This window comes from Sarcophilus harrisii, chromosome 4 (genome assembly GCF_902635505.1).
Source record: "Sarcophilus harrisii chromosome 4, mSarHar1.11, whole genome shotgun sequence".
NCBI lineage: Eukaryota > Metazoa > Chordata > Mammalia > Dasyuromorphia > Dasyuridae > Sarcophilus > Sarcophilus harrisii.
Genome location: NC_045429.1, coordinates 20,192,227 through 20,209,398, shown reverse-complemented (window position 1 = coordinate 20,209,398; position 17,172 = coordinate 20,192,227). Strand labels below are relative to the sequence as shown.

Below are 17,172 nucleotides of genomic sequence, written 5' to 3'. Positions count from 1 at the left end.
GAAAAAATCCCCAAGTAAATGCCAAATTATAAATTCTAAAAATAAAAAAGAATGAACAAATTTTTAAAAAAAAATCAATGAAACTCAGCTTTTTTGGAAAAAAAAATAAATTTGACACTAAAGAAGAGGAAAACCAAATTACCCATATCAAAACTGAAAAAAGGGAACTCATAATAAATGAAAAAGAAATAAAGGATATTATTAGAAAATGTTTTGCACAACTGTATTTCCATGAAGCTGTTAACTTTAAATAAAATAAATGAATATTTAAAAAATACAAAATACCTAAATTAAATAAACAAGAAACAGAAAATTTAAATAGCTCATTTTCATAAGTACAAATTAATAAGAAGACATAAATGCATTTTCAAAGAGGAGAAAAACTATATGACTAGATACATTCACATCTATCAAACATTCAAAGAAAATTGCTTTATTATAAAAACTATTAGCAAAAATTATCAAAAGAAGTGATTCTAACAAGTTCCTTCTTTAATATTGAGATGGTCTTGAATCTAAACCAGGGGAGCATGAAAACAAAAAAAAAAAAAAAAAAAAAAGAAAAAGAAAACTATTGACCAAAAAACCCTAAAGAACATTAATGCAAACATTTAAAATAAAATTTTAGCAAAGATTTACTACAGATAAAAACTGCTGGGAAAACTGGGAGAAATATGGAACAAAATAGATTTAGACTAGCACCTCATTTATAGCTAAATAAGCTCCACATGGATATGTGACCTAAATATGAAAGATCTAAATATAACATAAATAAATGAGTGCCGGGCACTAGGCCAAATATCCTACAAATATTATCTCGTTTAGTCCGCATAGTAACCTAGGGAGGTAGATACTATCATTATCTCCAAACTAAAATTGTGGAAACTGAGGCAGAGAGAGGTTATGACTTGCCTAGTATCACCCAGCTAATAAGTATCTGAGTCCAGATTTAAATTCAGGTCTTTATGACTTCAGAACCTGTACTCTACTTACTGCATTACTTTGCTGTAGTTTGAGGGAGGAAAAAAATTGGAAATTAAAGGAATGGCTATCAGTTGTGGAATGGCTGAATAAGTTAAGATAGATGAATGTTAGGGAACACTATTGTGCTACAAGAAATGGGGAAATAGATGATTCCAGAGACACGAAAAGATTTATTTGAACTGATACAGAGGGAAATGAGCAGAACCAGATCAGTTTATAATATAGCATCCATATTAGAAAAATGAACAATTCCAAGGACTTTTAGAAATCGATGAAGATTCAAATGGGGGATTCAGGAGAACAATTTCTATATGAGCGACAATATTGTAAAGACAAAGAAATTCAAAAGCTATAAGAACTATGATCCATACGATAGCTCTCCATTATTCATGGAAGGTCATATAAATTACAACTGAAGCTCATGATATTTGAGGAATAATTTATTTGAAATCATTTCATTGTGAAAAATAAAACAGCATTTCAAAGCCCCATAGGGTTTGGCATCCCATTTGTCTTTTGATGAGATTTTCGTTTTCTTACCTCTGTGTCTTAAAATGCAGTATTAATAAATGACTTCATTTATTAATGAATGCCCATAACCATTTTTAGTCTATTTTTAAAAATAGGATGAATGACACATGGAATGGAAATATATTCCTGACAGATCTAAAACTGTTAATAAAGATATTTATTTATTTTTATTAAAGCTTTTTATTTTCAAAACATATGCATGGATAATTTTTCAACACTGAATCTTGCAAAATCTTGTACTCTAAATTTTCTCCTCCTTCCCCCCACCTCCTCCCCTAAATGGCAAGTAATCATATAATATGCATATATAATATGCATACGGTTTTATACAATTATCTTGCTGCACAAGAAAAAATCAGATCAAAAAGGAAAAAAACCATGAGAAAGAAAACAAAATGTAAGCAAACAACAAAAAGAGTGAAACTGCTATGTTGTGGTCCACACTCAGTCCCCACAGTTCTCTCTCTAGGTGCAGGTGGCTCTCTTCATCATGAGATCATTGAAACTGACCTGAATCATATCATTGTTAAAAAGAGCCACGTCCGTCAGAGTAGATCATCGTATAGTCTTGTTGCTGCTGTGTACAATGATCTCCTGGTTCTGCTCATTTCACTCAGCATTAGTTCCTGTAAGTCTCTTCAGGCCTCTCTGAAATCATCCTGCTGATCATTTTTTACAGGACAATAATATTCCACAATATTCATATACCATAATTTATTTAGCCATTCTCCAACTGATGGGCATCTCCTCAGTTTCCAGTTTCTGGCCACTACAGAAAGGGCTGCCACAAACATTTTTGCACATGTGGGTCCCTTTCCATTCTTTAAGATTTCTTTGGGATATTAGCCCAGTAGAAACACTGACGGATCAAAGGGTAGGCACAGTTTGATAACTTTTTGACCATAGTTCCAAATCGCTCTCCAGAATGGTTTGATCCATTCACAGTTCCCCCAACAATGTATCAGTGTCCCAGTTTTCCCACATCCTCTCCAACATTCATTATTATTTTTTCCTGTCATCTTAGCCAAATTGAGAGGTATGTAATGGTATCTCAGAATTGTCTTAATTTGCATTTCTCTGATAATTGATGATTTGGAGCACCTTTTCATATGATTAGAAATGGTTTTAATTTCTTCATCTGAAAATTGTTCATATTCTTTGACCATTTATCAATTGGAGAATGGCTTGAATTCTTATAAATTTGAGTCAATTCTCTCTATATTTTAGAAATGAGGACTTTATCAGAACCCTTAATTTGTAAAAGTGTCTCCCCAGTTTATTGCTCCCCTTCTAATCTTGTCTGCATTAGTTTTGTGTGTACAAAAAAATTTTTAAACTTAATATAGTCAAAATTATCTATTTGGTGTTCAAAATTGAGTTCTGGTTCTTCTTTGTTCCCAAATTCCTTCCTCCTTCACAGATTTGAGAGGTAAACTATCCTATGTTCTTTTAATTTGCTTATAATTTGATGATATTTTTAAACCATATTTTTATTTTCAGGTTTATCAAATATGATGTCAGATGGTGAATTTCTGAGAACGAGCTGTGGGTCTCCAAATTATGCAGCACCTGAAGTCATCTCAGGCAGGTAATGCATCAGTGAAAGTTCTGTTTTTCAAAGATTCTTCCTTAACATTTGACAAATCTTAGCACCTAAAGGAGTGATTCCAGAGTTGTAGAGAGGAACTTGTGGAGCCAGATGTGTCTCCAACATTAAGCACTATTGCCAGTGGCCTAGTGGCCCTAGGCTCTCCCATTGGAAGGTGAGTGGCCAGTTCTTCACCTAAGGCTGTGGTTGAGGGGCTTCTTCTTAGAGAAGAGATAGACACAGTGGTCTCTGAGATGACACAAACTTCTGTGAAAGGGATTTCACTGTTTGCTCATCATTTCTCAACATTGTTTGGAGGGAACTTGTTTTCAGAAGAAGGAGTTCCTGGGGAATTCCTGGAGTCTCTGTTATTTTCTGGCAAAGAACATAGGGGAGGCCCTGGCTCTGGGCTCTCTTTAGAGTTTATCATAAATATGTGGATAAGTTCACTTTTATATTCCTTTGGCTCCTGCAGAGTCCAGGCTGAGCAAATGTTTTGAGGACCAAGTCTCTTCTTCCCCTACCAGATTACCCTCTTTCTCCATTTATCTTAAATGCTCCGATTACACGTGCTGCCTCCCATGTGAAAGTAGAGTGGAAGTGGTGATGCACATCTGGGGTCCCTGGGCAGGCCTCGAGCTTAGAAGTTCTGCCCTGCCCTGGGCCCAGGGCCCTGATGTTGGGGAGCCCCCAGGTGGCCCAGGGTGATGAGAGCCCATGCGCTGATCAGAAGTGAGTTTAAGATTACGAGGAGCCCCAACTTGCTCGCTTGAGCAAGGTGGGATATCTTTGAAAACGAGAGAAAAAAAAAGAAATGTGTGCTCCTTGAGGGCGTTTTTTATTAGTTTGCCCCAGTGCAGTATGACACTGCCCTTAAGAAATGTTGCTAGATTGACTGACTTAGATAAAGTACAAAACAGTGTACTTAATAGTAGTAGACTTCTTTTTAGTTAACTGCATATACAGGTCAGGGGGACATCATGGTAGCTTTTATTGTAAAAAGTTCAGTAAAATTCATAAGCAGAAGCAACTTCTTTTATTAGTCCTTGACACACTCTGAATCATAGGGTTGTAAAAAGCTTTGACTGCTGTGCACGGCTCGCTTTCCTTGTGAAGAATACACAAGTGGCATCCTTTACCTTCAAAGCCATCCTGCTGCTTGCCCAACTTCTTTGTGGTATTGATCTTTAGTTTGTGTCAACATTAACTTGAGGCTCTCTGCAAACGAAAAATAGACATCTATCGAAAGTGGAAAGAAATCATTTGAACAAAGAAAACAACTAGCCATCCATTGGTGCAGGCAGCGAGATTAGTCCTTTGAACAGGAAAGCAAAACACATTCTCAACTATTGTAATTTTGATAGTTGGTTGTTTGTTGGAATTATGGGTCTGTACTGAATTATCAGAGACTCCTGTGTGCCACTGGTGCTCAAAGCAATGTTAATCTAATGTGTATGTGTGTGTGTGTGTGTGTGGACAGAGAGAGAGAGACAGAGACAGACAAAGAGACAGAGAAAAGAAGAGAGAGAGAGAATTAAGGAAGGAGGGAGGAAGATATACATACATATATATACAGAGAGAGAATAAGAATATGAGTGAGAATAAAAGGAATAATAATATTGTACTATAAAAAACAGAGCTTAGCTGGAGGTAAAGATCTCAGATCTAACTCCAAGATAGCACATATCCACATATTTCAAAGCTTCTTAAATTGTGGGTTGAGATTCCACATGGGGTTGCATAACTGCATGTAGAGATTGTGAAGTTATGATTTATCATCAGTAAATGTTTGATGTGTATACCTATTTTATATACTTATATAACGTAGCTTGCATAAACATTTCTAGGGCAAAAAGGGGTTATTAGTGGAAAATTTAAAAAGTCCTCATATATTTAAATCTAATCTTAACCTCAAGCTGCCCCTGAGAACAATGAGTAATAAATAGTAAGATATATTCAGGATGAAGGAAGTCACTTCCATAATAAAATCACAGATGGTTAGAGATGGACAAAATCTTAGAGATTATTTAAACCAAAGTTATCATTTTATTGTTTTTATTTATTTTATTTAAATAAAAATTTATTTTGTCCCCCTCACACTCTCTCAAGGGAAAAAATAGTCAAAAAGAATCCCTTGTAGCAAGTATAGATCGTCAGTTAAGACAACGTCCCTACATTATCCATCCTGCCCCTTGAGTCCACTTCTCTGCTAGCTGGGAGGGGGACAGCAGGCTTTATCATCAGATTCTGGCACTTGGGGGTTGGTCTTAAGCTTTTTAAAACTATTTATCTTTACAATTTTGGGGTATCATTCTCCTAGTTCTACTCTTCAGGGCACTTCCCTCCACATGATTCCATATAACTCTTCCCAGGTTTCTCTGAAACCATCCCTTTCACTAGTTCTTACCAAAACCCCCCCACGAGCTTCCATTACATTCATGGGCATAGTTTGTCCGGCCATTCCTCAACAGCTGGGAACCCATTCCTTTGCTGCCATAAAAAAGGGGATTGCGAGAGGCGTGTCCATATCAGGATGTCTGAGCTGAAGGACACACAGGGTCAGTCGTTTTGGGGCACTCTCATCTTGTTCTCGAAATGAGCCCAAGAGGCAAAGGGAGCTTGAAGCAGTTAAGAGCTGTCCCCACTTTCCTCCCCGATTGTCGCCCCAAAGGACCCTCGTGATGCTTCCTCCTGTTTACTGACATTTTGTTCTCCAGAGTTTTGTTTGAAACAGGCCATAGCTCCGGACCTCGTTACCTATACAGGCCCTTTTGGTCACAGCATTGGGTGTGGTTAGCTGGGATGAGCTCTGGGGGGAGGAGAGCGAGGGCCCATCAGGGAGAACGTTGGACTGGAGGGTGAGGGTCTGTGTGAGGCTATGGGGTTGGGGGGAGTGGCCCCCTGCTGCCGGCCCAGCCCCCCTCTGCTGCCTCCCACAGGTTGTACGCGGGGCCCGAGGTGGACATCTGGAGCTGCGGCGTGATCCTGTACGCCCTGCTCTGCGGGACGCTGCCCTTCGATGATGAGCACGTCCCCACCTTGTTTAAGAAGATCCGCGGGGGGGTCTTCTACATCCCGGAGTACCTGAACCGTTCCATCGCCACTCTGCTCATGCACATGCTGCAGGTGGACCCTCTGAAACGGGCCACCATCAAGGACATCAGGTGAGTGCTGGGGCCGCCCTGGACAGGACTTAAAGTGTTTCTGCCGTTTCGGTTCTCCGCTTCAATGAAAGAAACTAAAAGGCAAAGGCATTTGCTGATTGTGAAGCCTTTAAATAGCTGCTGGTGGGCTTGGAGGCTGGCACGGGCGAGGCTTTGGGAAGTGCAGTTGCCAGCTTGGCAGCAATAAGGCCGAGCTTTTTATAGTGCCCACATGCCCGGGCGAGCCATCCCCCCGAGCCTGCACTCGTCACGTCCAGGCCCGCAGACGGCTTTGGTTCCTGCCTGGTGCTCCAGATTTCCAGAGCCTCGTCCCTGCCCCCCACAGACTGGAAGGCCTATTTTAGGACACCTGACCCACCGAAGGTGCCAGTGGCGGCCGGCGGCCTTGTCTGTGGGGCTCACCATCAGCTCGCCTTAACAGCACAGCGGACACTCAGGCTGGTAAATCATTATTAAGTACCTACTGGGTGCTAGACACTGGATAGACAAAGATGAACAGGCCCTTCTCTTGGCACAAGGTCTGGGTGCTGAATAAATCCTGTTAACTCTAGGAGATTAAAATCTTAGGAGAAAATGACACAAGACAGAATGTGATGGGAATAAAGAAGTCCAGAAAAAAGACCTAGAAAAAATGAGGAGGTGGAGGAAGATCACTCTCAGCTGGGGCTGAGGCTGGGTGAAGAAGCTGGGGAAACTTTGTGGGGGAGATGGCCCCAGCGCCGGGGCTTGGAGACCAAGAGCAGACAGATGGGGAGGTGGCAGGTAGGGCAGAGGGGCATTAGGAGAAAGGCAGAGTGCCCACTGGGTGCCAGGCAACCTGCTGAGCTCTTTACAAACACCATCTCATTTGGTCCTTAAAAGAGCTAGGGAAATAGGTGCTCTTATCTTCTCATTTTACAGCTGAAGAAACTGAGGCACCAGATTAAGTGACATGCCCAGGGTCACAGTGTCTGGAACTGGATTTGAATTTGGATCTTCCTGAATCTGGCAAGGGAGGAAAAAGCATCCTAGGATTATAGATTCTGGGTTTAGTGCTCCATCCATTAAGCCACCAAGCTGCCGAAAAGCAGTTGAGGGTTAGTGACCAGAGCTTAGAGGAAATAGTAGCTCTGGGGAACATACTGAGACCATGGAAGTGAGTTGGGTCTTCAAGATCTTGGGGAAAGACATTTCCCTCTAGGGTGTCTCTGTCTGTCGGTCTTCTTCTGCCTTCTTCCCCTCTATCTCTCCATCTTCCTCCTCCTGTACTGTCCTCCTCCTCTTCTTCCTTATCCATCTTCCTCCTCCCTCCTTCATCGTCTTTCATCCTCCTCTCCTTCTCCTCCACCTCCTCCTCCTTTTCTTCATCCTCCCCTTCTCTTCCTCCTTCTCCTCTTCCTTCATTCTCCTTTATCCTCCTCCTTCTCCATTCTCCTTCTCCTTCCTCCTCCTTCCCCCTGTCTCTTTTTCTTTCTCTCCTTCCCCTCTCTCTTTTTCTTTCTCTCCTTTCCTCCTTCTCTCTCTCTTTCTCTCTCTCTATTCAGCCATAGGGGACACAATTTAGGAATGGCATTGATGAACAGAAATCAATAAAGAAAAAAAAGGCGTCCAGGACCGTGAGAAAGCTCGAATTGGTGTCTGACATGGACCAACTCAAGGGTCCTTTAGCCTGAAGGAGAGCAGCCTCAGAAGGGAGTGGTCCTGGCTTCTCAGTGTCTGCAGAGCTGTCATGGAGAAGGGGCGGGGGACTGGGCAGACCCAGGGGACAGAGCCAGAGTGGTCCAGGTTTGCTGAACCAAACTGAGACTGGTCAGGAGGGAAAACCCAACAGTTGGGGCGTCCCCTTCAGGAAGCGGTTCCTGACTCATCCCTCGGAACTCTTCCTTCAAGGCTGGGAGGAGGCTCCTGGGTCTGTCTCCTTCCGGACCAGAAGAGGCCAGATGCTCTTTGGGGCCGGCCTCTGGCCTTTTGACCTCACCATGTCACCCACAGAGGTGATCAGTTAGGAGTGAGATGGGAGAAGAAGTGGAGAGTGTATGTAGGTAGCAATTTAGAAGCGAAGGGGAAAAAAGTCATAAGATGGAAGCTTGAGCCGGTAGTGGGGCCCAGAGGAGGAGCTTAAATATCCCTTTAAGGACGGACCCAACTGCCCACCTTGCAGCCTTCCTTAAAGCTGGGTGTTATCATCCTCCTTCTCCTCCCCACTGGGTTTAGGATTTAAAGACAGAAAAAAAAAAAACAGAGGTTCATGTTGTAAGAGTTAATTTTAGAAATGATCCTGCTGAAAAAGAGCTTCTGAAGGAACATCTGCAGGAAAAGGGGCTTACCTTGTGAGATTCAAACATCTTCACCTACCGCTGTACACAGTAACACATTTTTTAAGCAGGAGTTGTCTTTTCAAGCACCAATTTATAAATTATAATCCCATTAACTTGCATAAAGTTCTGAAATGCTGAATATTTTTATCATTAGGGAGAAAAGAGAAATATGGTACAATAAGTGGCATAAAGTATATGGCATAAAATTACCACATATTTCATTCTTCACTAATTTTAACTTTGTAAAGTAACTTGATATACGGAATTTAATGTGAGTTATTTTAAAACTTGTAACTTTGAAACCTAAGTTTATTTTAGAATCAATTTTAGGAAGTTTTAAATGTTGAATTTATAGCTTTTGGGTATTTATATTTTAAAATTTGGGGAGAAACTCCTGATTTGGCCAGTCATGATTGTATATAGGTCCATTCTCTTTATTGTAAAAATTCTTTTTGTTAATTAATTCACTTACCTTAGCTGGACCTAAGAAGACTCCTCTTCCTGAGTTCAAATCTATCCTTATGTACTTACGTGTACTCACGTGATGCTGGCAGGGCAGTCACTTAACCCTGCTTCTTTCAGCTTCCTTATTTGTAAAATGAGCTGGAGGATGTAATGGCAGCCGTCCAGTGGGGGTGGTGGTGGGGTACCCTTAAAAACAAAGAATGCCATGCTGTGTCATTGATGAACATTATTTGGTGCCTGTTATCATTATGAAATATTAAATGTTGAGCTGCTAATGTATCTGCTTTTATTCTTTGATTCAAAAAGTCCTTTGATGTTTTAATTACTAGAGCCCTTGTATAGTCTTGTTAGTCCAGTAATTAGTTTTGAATAATTGCAATTCATGCTAATGAGCCCCTATTGTTGAACAATTTTAAATTGGAACAGGACCTCCTAAGCGTAGCTTAGTTCTTGTTGTTATGGGCACCTCCTACTTTGGGTTAGCACCTGTTCTTTGGTTTTTAGTCTGAGGTCCTTTCCCGGGGCCTGGAGGGGGTCACAAAACCACAATAAATGAGAGGAGAGACTTGAACCCAGGTCTTTCTAATTCAGCCTCCTTCTCTACAAGAAGCCACTTTCCCCATGATGCTTATCTTTTATTTCTCTTAGAGAACACGAGTGGTTTAAACAAGACTTACCCAGTTATTTATTTCCTGAAGACCCTTCCTATGATGCAAATGTCATTGATGATGAAGCTGTGAAGGAAGTGTGTGAAAAGTTTGAGTGCACAGAGTCCGAAGTGATGAACAGCCTGTACAGCGGAGACCCCCAGGACCAGCTCGCCGTGGCTTACCACCTCATCATCGACAACCGGCGCATCATGAACCAGGCCAGCGAGTTCTACCTGGCCTCCAGCCCGCCCACGGGCTCCTTCATGGACGACAGCGCCATGCACATTCCCGTCGGGCTGAAGCCGCACCCCGAGCGCATGCCGCCCCTCGTCTCCGACAGCCCCAAAGCCAAGTGCCCCCTGGACGCCCTGAACACGACCAAGCCCAAGTCTCTGGCTGTGAAAAAGGCCAAGTGGCACCTGGGCATCCGCAGTCAGAGCAAACCCTACGATATTATGAATGAGGTCTACCGGGCCATGAAGCAGCTGGATTATGAATGGAAGGTAGGGCGCGCTTGGGATGGGTGACCCTTTGTCATGAATTATATCCCATTATTGTCAGTGTGAGCCAGTTAGTGAACAGCCACACAGCCAGTCACTAGTCAGGGGCATCTTACCCCTTTGTAATTCCCATGTGCTTACAATGGTTCTAATAGTTTTGACTCATGAGCCCCATTCTTATTAATGATGTGTCATATGCTGCTGGTTCCTCCTCTTCCTCCTCTTCCCTTCTTCTTCCTCCTGTCCCTTCTTTTCATTAAGTTGGAAAGACAAAGATTTCTCTTTACAGAACTGGACTATGCTGGGAAACTGTCCATATTTCTAATTCTAGTGGAAAACCCCCTGCCAAGTATGTTTATCAATTTGAAAACACCTGAGAAAATAGCTCACCTGTTTCAGCCTGAGCTCCAGCAGTCTCATGTCCTGAGACTTCACAGATGTTTTTCTTTTTTCTTTCTTTAAAGGATCCACTTGATAGGAAGCTATAGCAGTGAGTGTGTGGGCAGCATACCTTTCCTCCCCAGATCATTGATTCTGCCTTCAGGGGATAGATGCTTTCCGCTAGGTTGAAAAAAACCTGACCAGTTTTTGGGTGCTTATGATTTTCTGAAGAATTTGTTCTGAGAATGGGCAGTTTTAGCACATATTTTGCCTTAAAAGTAAAAAAAAAAAGTAGTTGTTGATTGATTCCAATTCTATTCAAATATTTTTCAAATTCATTTCATCATTTTAGAAAGCCATTTTTCATTTCCCATTGACAATTAATAATGACAGTTTCTAATTTTTTTCAATGAAAAAAGGAAGAAACAATCTTAAATTTGCCATATTCTTAATTGATGTATTTGAAGAAAGAAGTACTATTTGTTTTAATATTCATACATGTATATACATGGATCGATATTTTTGGAAACTATTTTGAAGATCTTTCTTAAATTCTTCCCCATCGCTTTTCTGAGCACAATGAGAAAGATGGTAGATAGGTAGAGAGTTCTTCCCTCTTTATTTCTTTTAAAAATGAACACCATCCTTTTCAAAATTTCTTTATAAAAATTTTATTTTCCCCAATTGATTTGGTAATTCTCTTTAATTTTCTTGTTTCATTTATTCACATGTGTGTGTGTGTGTGTGTGTGTGTGTGTGTGCTTTATGTTGTATAACCAAAACTACTTCAGTGAGAGATGGTATTTTGGAAAATTATATATATTTTCCTTTCCTAATAATAATAATAATAATAATAATAATAAATAGTGAGAGCTAGCATCTATATGTTGTTTTAAATATTTATAAGGTGTTTTTACAAATATTATTTCTAAACCTAGCATTCCGTCCCATTCCATCAGTCCCGACATAATTCCCCGATCATGTGATTTTGTCCATTTTCCACATGGCCATTTCTCATTGCAGCTTAAGGGTAGCAGTGTTTGGGAGGAATGTTGTCAGCAGAGAATAATGTAATCACCATTGGAGAAAATATCCTGAACATCTTTTCTCATTTCCAGGGCGTCCTAAAACTTTCTCATAGATTAAAGGAAAAACATTGCATTTTCTCTATTCTTCCTTTACCTAAAAGAGGATTCCATGTTGTAGGTGGTAAATGCTTATCATCTTAGAGTGAGAAGGAAGAACCCTGTGACCGGCAATTATGTGAAAATGAGCCTTCAGCTGTACCAGGTGGACAATCGAAGTTACCTTTTGGACTTCAAGAGTATTGACGGTAAGGAGGCCTTGCTGCCGTGGGATTAACTGTTGAGCATCTTTGGAAGGGACATTGTGGCTGCAGGTCAGTCTGTTCACAGATCTGTGAGAGGGAAGCCGTCATGGCAAGTGGAAAGACAAGTTTGCTTAGAGTCAGGGCCTGGGTTCAGACCCTCATTGCCTTTATTATTTGAGGGAAAATCACTTAATTTTTCTGCTCTACAGTTTCTTCATCCATAAAATGAAGTGGTTGGATTAGGTGGCCTTCAAGGTTCCCTGTGGCTCTGAGTACAGATCCTGGGTGGAATTGGTCCCTCTGAGCATGGCTTCTAGCACTTGTGATTGTGTACTCCCTAACAAAATGCAAATAGAACGAAAGGGAGGTTTAAGGAAATAAAAGCACCTTCAGATGGAAAATGACACATCCTTGGCAGTAAGCATAAAATCAGGTTGGAGCTGTCTTGGTGCATGCACAACGGTGAGCCACACAGACCTTTGTATCATCTTTATGTCCCTTTATAGGAAGGGGGCTTTGCATGTGTCGGGTGGGATGGCTTCTGGGGCCCTTTCAGCTTGGAAATTCAGAGTTTCCTGCATTTAACCAGCACCCCTGCTCCACTCTGCCTCTGCTCTCTTTGTCCTTCTCATGAAAATACAGCTCTGCAGTCCTTGGAAGTCAGTGTCCTTGCTATTTGTTGCTCATCCAGCGCCTGCAGAACCATCTCCAGGGAGGGAGCGCTCCTCTCTCCTGAGGCAGCTGCTTCTGCTCTGGGCTCCACCCAGCTTGTTGGGAAGTTTTTCCTTCTGCTACTTAGTGGAAAGCATCTTCTCCAAAACCTGGCAGAATCACTCAGAATCTCTTTATGTGAGAGCCCTTCAAAAACCTGAAGACAGACTTCATGGGGTTTCCATTCTCTAGGCTTAACACCTCGTTTTCTCCAGTGGATGCTTTTTGTGTGTGTGGAGGCTGGGGAAAGATTTGGGTCCTTCCACCAGCTCCTGATCAATCTCTATATGGCATTTTTGTCAGTGGTTTAGGAAATGCAATGCCCATCCTTGAGCAGAGGGCCTCAGAGGGCCTGAGTGCATCCTTCCCTTTGGGATGTTGTCATCCTGTGACCATATCCTTTATGGCTTCTACATTGCTCTATGGACTCAGAGGGGACTTGCAATTCACAAAAATACGCATTTATTCTTCATAGAGTGTTACCTAAGCACTCTTTCTTTTGGCTATACTCGGGCATTTAGTTTTTTGTTTTGTTTTGTTTTGTTCTTGCTGAGGCAATTGGGGTGACTTGTCCAAGCCAGGAAGTGTTAAGTGTCTGAGATCATATTTGAACTCAGGTCCTCCTGACTTCAAGGCTGGTGCTTTATCCATTGCTCCACCTAGCTGCCCCCATTTAGTTTTTTAAACCTCGATTTTTTTCTTTACATTTATCATCACTTAGGTTTTAGATTCATTCCATAGTTCAGTGTCTTCTGGGTCCTGATTTGTCAACTAATAATTGAGTTAGCCTCCTCAGCAACACGTTACCCACAGATTGGTTAAGCACATTCTCTTCATCTAAGTTCTTTATCAAGGTATTGACCACAATAGGGCCAGTAATTCCAGAGGCCTTCTTCTATAATTGGCTTGGACTGCCAACTAGTCCTTGATCTAGTCATTTATCCCAAACACTCCCTTCTCGTCCGCAAGCAGGTTCGGTGTGTCACTGAAGTTCAGGTATCTGCTCTCTATAGATTCCCTTCTCTATAGTGTCTCCCTTCCCTTTCCTCTCTTGCCCAATCAGATAAGAAAGTGATGTTGGTTTGTCATAAACTCTTGCTAGATTATAGCAATTCTCAATTTCCTTTCTAACTACTCACAAACTCTCTAATAGTCAATCTGAAAATTCTCCGGGAATCAAATACAAATTTCTAAGAATATGGTAGAAGAATCTGTCTTCCCTTTTTCAGCATTAGCATGCTTCCATGTGGCACTTGTTGCTTTCTGAATGGTTTTTCAAAGATCATTTGCAGAAACTCAGCAATCACATCTTCAAGTTCTTTTGTTACCAAGGAATATTGTTTGTCTACGCCTATTGAGTCAATAAAAGTGTTGTTCTCTTACCATATCTTGGGTTCCCTATCGACAGTCTCCCCTTCTCCTATATTTACCAAAACTAAGATCATTTTCTTTGGTAGAAAAGCAGAAGTCAAATGAAAGTTGAGTAGTTGTGTCCTGCTTTCATCATTAGCATCATCTCATCTATATAAGCAATAGTTTTGGCCCTCTTTTTATTGGCATTTCTTATACCTCTCAGCTCATTCTGATTTTAGGGATCTGGCATTCTAAAGGATTCTGCTCCTTATGCAGTTATTCTTAGTTCCTTATCTTTTTTTTAGTCTTTTTTGTATGTCTTTTAAAAATTTGTAATTAATTTTCCCCAGTTACATTTAAAACAATTTTTAAATTTTTAAAAAAACTTTTGAGTTCCATATTATTTCCCTTATCCCCACCGTCAGATTCCATTTAGAAACCACATGTAAAGTTGTGCAGAATATTTCCATAAAAGTCATGTTGTGAAAGAAAACATAGAGTTCCCACTCTTAAAAAATACCCTTAACAAAAATTGTGTATGTCTTAAAAATCTATTGGTCATTGTGTTTTCAGTGCATTCATACTAGAAGTTTTTGATGCTAGTACTTTTCTTACTCAGTGGAATGATTTATGATGATTAGCGGGATTTCATTTTTGAATGCATCCCATCCCTCGAACCAATTTACTCTATAGAATTTTTAGTCATCCACTTCTTTTTCCCAATGATTATTTGAAATTTAGTTTTCTTAACTTAAATATATTACCTAAAACATATTTGTCTTTTTGATGAACAAAACATTTGCATCATTGAGAAGTTGTCATTTTTTAAAAAAATTAATGTATTTTAGATATTAAAATACTTATTTTTTGTTTTTGTTTTAATTTGTTTTTTTTAAACTCAAACATAACCTGTCTTGTCCCTTATAATTCCTTCCATTTGTTAGAATGAAAAAAAAAATCTTCCCTCTACAATTAACTTAGTCATTCTATTTTCTTCCATATTTTTCTAGAGTATATCAAATGTGGATTCAATTCCCTATTACTGTCAAGGATACCTTCCTTCTCCCAGTTACCTAGGCTCTCAACATAGACATTTCTCTTTTCCAATTCCAGTATCCAATCGCTTTGCAAATCCCATTGTTTCTGCCTTTGCAACAGCTCTCTCACGTGGTCCCGTCTCTTCTCTGCCATTGTTACCTCATGTCTGAACTACTGAGATCCCTGCCTGGTTGGCGCATCCTTCCCTCTACTACCAGACTGATTTCCCTTCATTGCTAGTCTAATTATGTCCCTCCTGTGGTCAGTCACCTCCAGCGGGTTTCTCTGACCTTGAGGCTTGACTTTACATTTTACTACCCGGCTCCTTCCTAGGGTTTTTACTCGCTCCCTTCCTCCCCGGAGCTCTCTCCTTATCACTCCAGACTTTTTTCAAGACCCAGCCTTTCAGAGTCCTCTTTAATCTTAGTGCCTTCCCTCTGAACATGATTGGTTTTTACATAGTTGCTTGTGCGATGTCTCACTCATTATATTGTGCACTCTGTGATCTTTATCTGTATCCTTAATGTGTAGCCCGATGCCTGGCACATGTTAGGTGCTTAATGCTTGCTTACTCCATTTATGTAGATAATGTTAAATGTGGGTCCCGGTATCTTTGGAGGAAGTAGGGAGAGTGGAAAAGATGGCAGCTTTAGAATCAGAGACTCTGAGTGTCAATCCCAGCTCCGCTACCAGCTATATGTGCGACTTGGGCCAAATCATTTATCTTCGTTACCACATTTGAAAAGTTGGGGCAGGAGATAACATATACAATCCCTTTCAGCTCTCAGTTTCTGATGATCCCGTTGCCAAATTAGCTGCATTTATTTAATAATGGCTCCTTTCTCCAGTCTTCATTTTCGAAGTTTGTCAAACATTAATCATTTTTTGGTATATTGAGATAATGTGTAAATATTTTATTTATTATTTTCTTTTAATAACTTGATTTTTTTTGCCAGTTCCAGTTAATTTTGCTTATGTCACTTGGTAACATGTTTTAAAGTTAGAAACAGACTGGATGCTAGATCCCTGTTTCATCAGTTTTTCTGGTCAGCATCTCCCTTAATATTCCCTCCAAGTTGTTTTATCGTAAACATGTTTTGATTTTATCTAGGTCTATAAAGAAGCCTCTTGCTATTTGCACTAAATAGAGACATAGCTTTGGGAGTGTGGTGGTTTCCTATGTAAACAGACCCATTGTGGGCAGCTCTGTATCCTTTCACTTTGAAGGTCATTATATTTTAGGCTTCTGCTCCCTTGGATGTTTTCTGTTCTCAGGCAGGCTAGTCCTCAAATAGTGGATGACTTTTCTTATTGTCCATGGGTCTTTTTTATTTCCTTTTTTATCTTCATCAGTAGCAAATGGAATGCAGATGATACTTGGGAGTTCGTGGGGTATCCTGTGGCTTTGCAGAGTTTATCGCCTTTCCCATCATCCTTCTCTTCTCCTCAGCATTACCCTTGACTCCTCACATATCTAATCATTTGCCCAATCTTGCCATGCTTAACTCCACAGCCTCTCTTTATTCTCTTCTCACTTCTCAGATACTCATTGCTTATCACTGTTTACCTGAATCATTAGAATAACCTGAATGGTAAGAGATAATTATCATCACCATCATCATCATAGCTGCTCTTATTTTTGTATGAACATTAATTCATGTAGTCCCCACAATACTCCTTGGAGAGAATTTCAGCCCTTTTTCATGTGAGGAATCTTAGCTTTAGAGAGATTAAGTGGTTTGTTGATGATTGTAACTATCCCTATTTGTGGGAGTGAGATTTGAACTCAGAACTCTCCCCAAACCAAGGTCAAAGCTGTTTCAAAGTCAAGTTATTACACATTAATTAAGTACCTACTGAGGGTACAAAGAAAAGCAAAACCCCAAAACAATCCTAATCCCCGCTCTCAAGGATCTCCCAGTCTAATGGCAGAGACCACATCTAAACAACTTTGTATAAGCAAGATATATAAACATAAATTGGGGCAGTCTCAGGGGGACTTGGAAAGATTTCTTGTAGATGGAGGAACTTTAGTTCAGACTTAAAGGAAGCCAGGAGGAAGTGAGGAAGAGGGAGGCCATTCCAAGCAGGAGAGAAAATGCTTTCAGTCAAGAGTTGTAGTTCAGTATTTGAGGAACAACAGGAGACTGGCCTGCAGAGTGTGTGGAAGGGAGGAAGGT

At 40.5% G+C, this 17,172-nt stretch overlaps 1 protein-coding gene across 1 annotated transcript in view; it reads left to right on the top strand.

Annotated features, from left to right (window-relative positions):
- The window catches only part of PRKAA2 (protein kinase AMP-activated catalytic subunit alpha 2), a 57,519-nt gene that overhangs the window by 36,592 nt on the left and 3,755 nt on the right, over nt 1–17,172 (top strand). The window contains exons 5-8 of the mRNA XM_031969041.1: nt 3,016–3,103; nt 6,043–6,267; nt 9,678–10,182; nt 11,767–11,893. Coding sequence (XP_031824901.1) covers nt 3,016–3,103; nt 6,043–6,267; nt 9,678–10,182; nt 11,767–11,893 — 945 coding nt within the window. The remainder of the gene's footprint in view (nt 1–3,015; nt 3,104–6,042; nt 6,268–9,677; nt 10,183–11,766; nt 11,894–17,172) is intronic.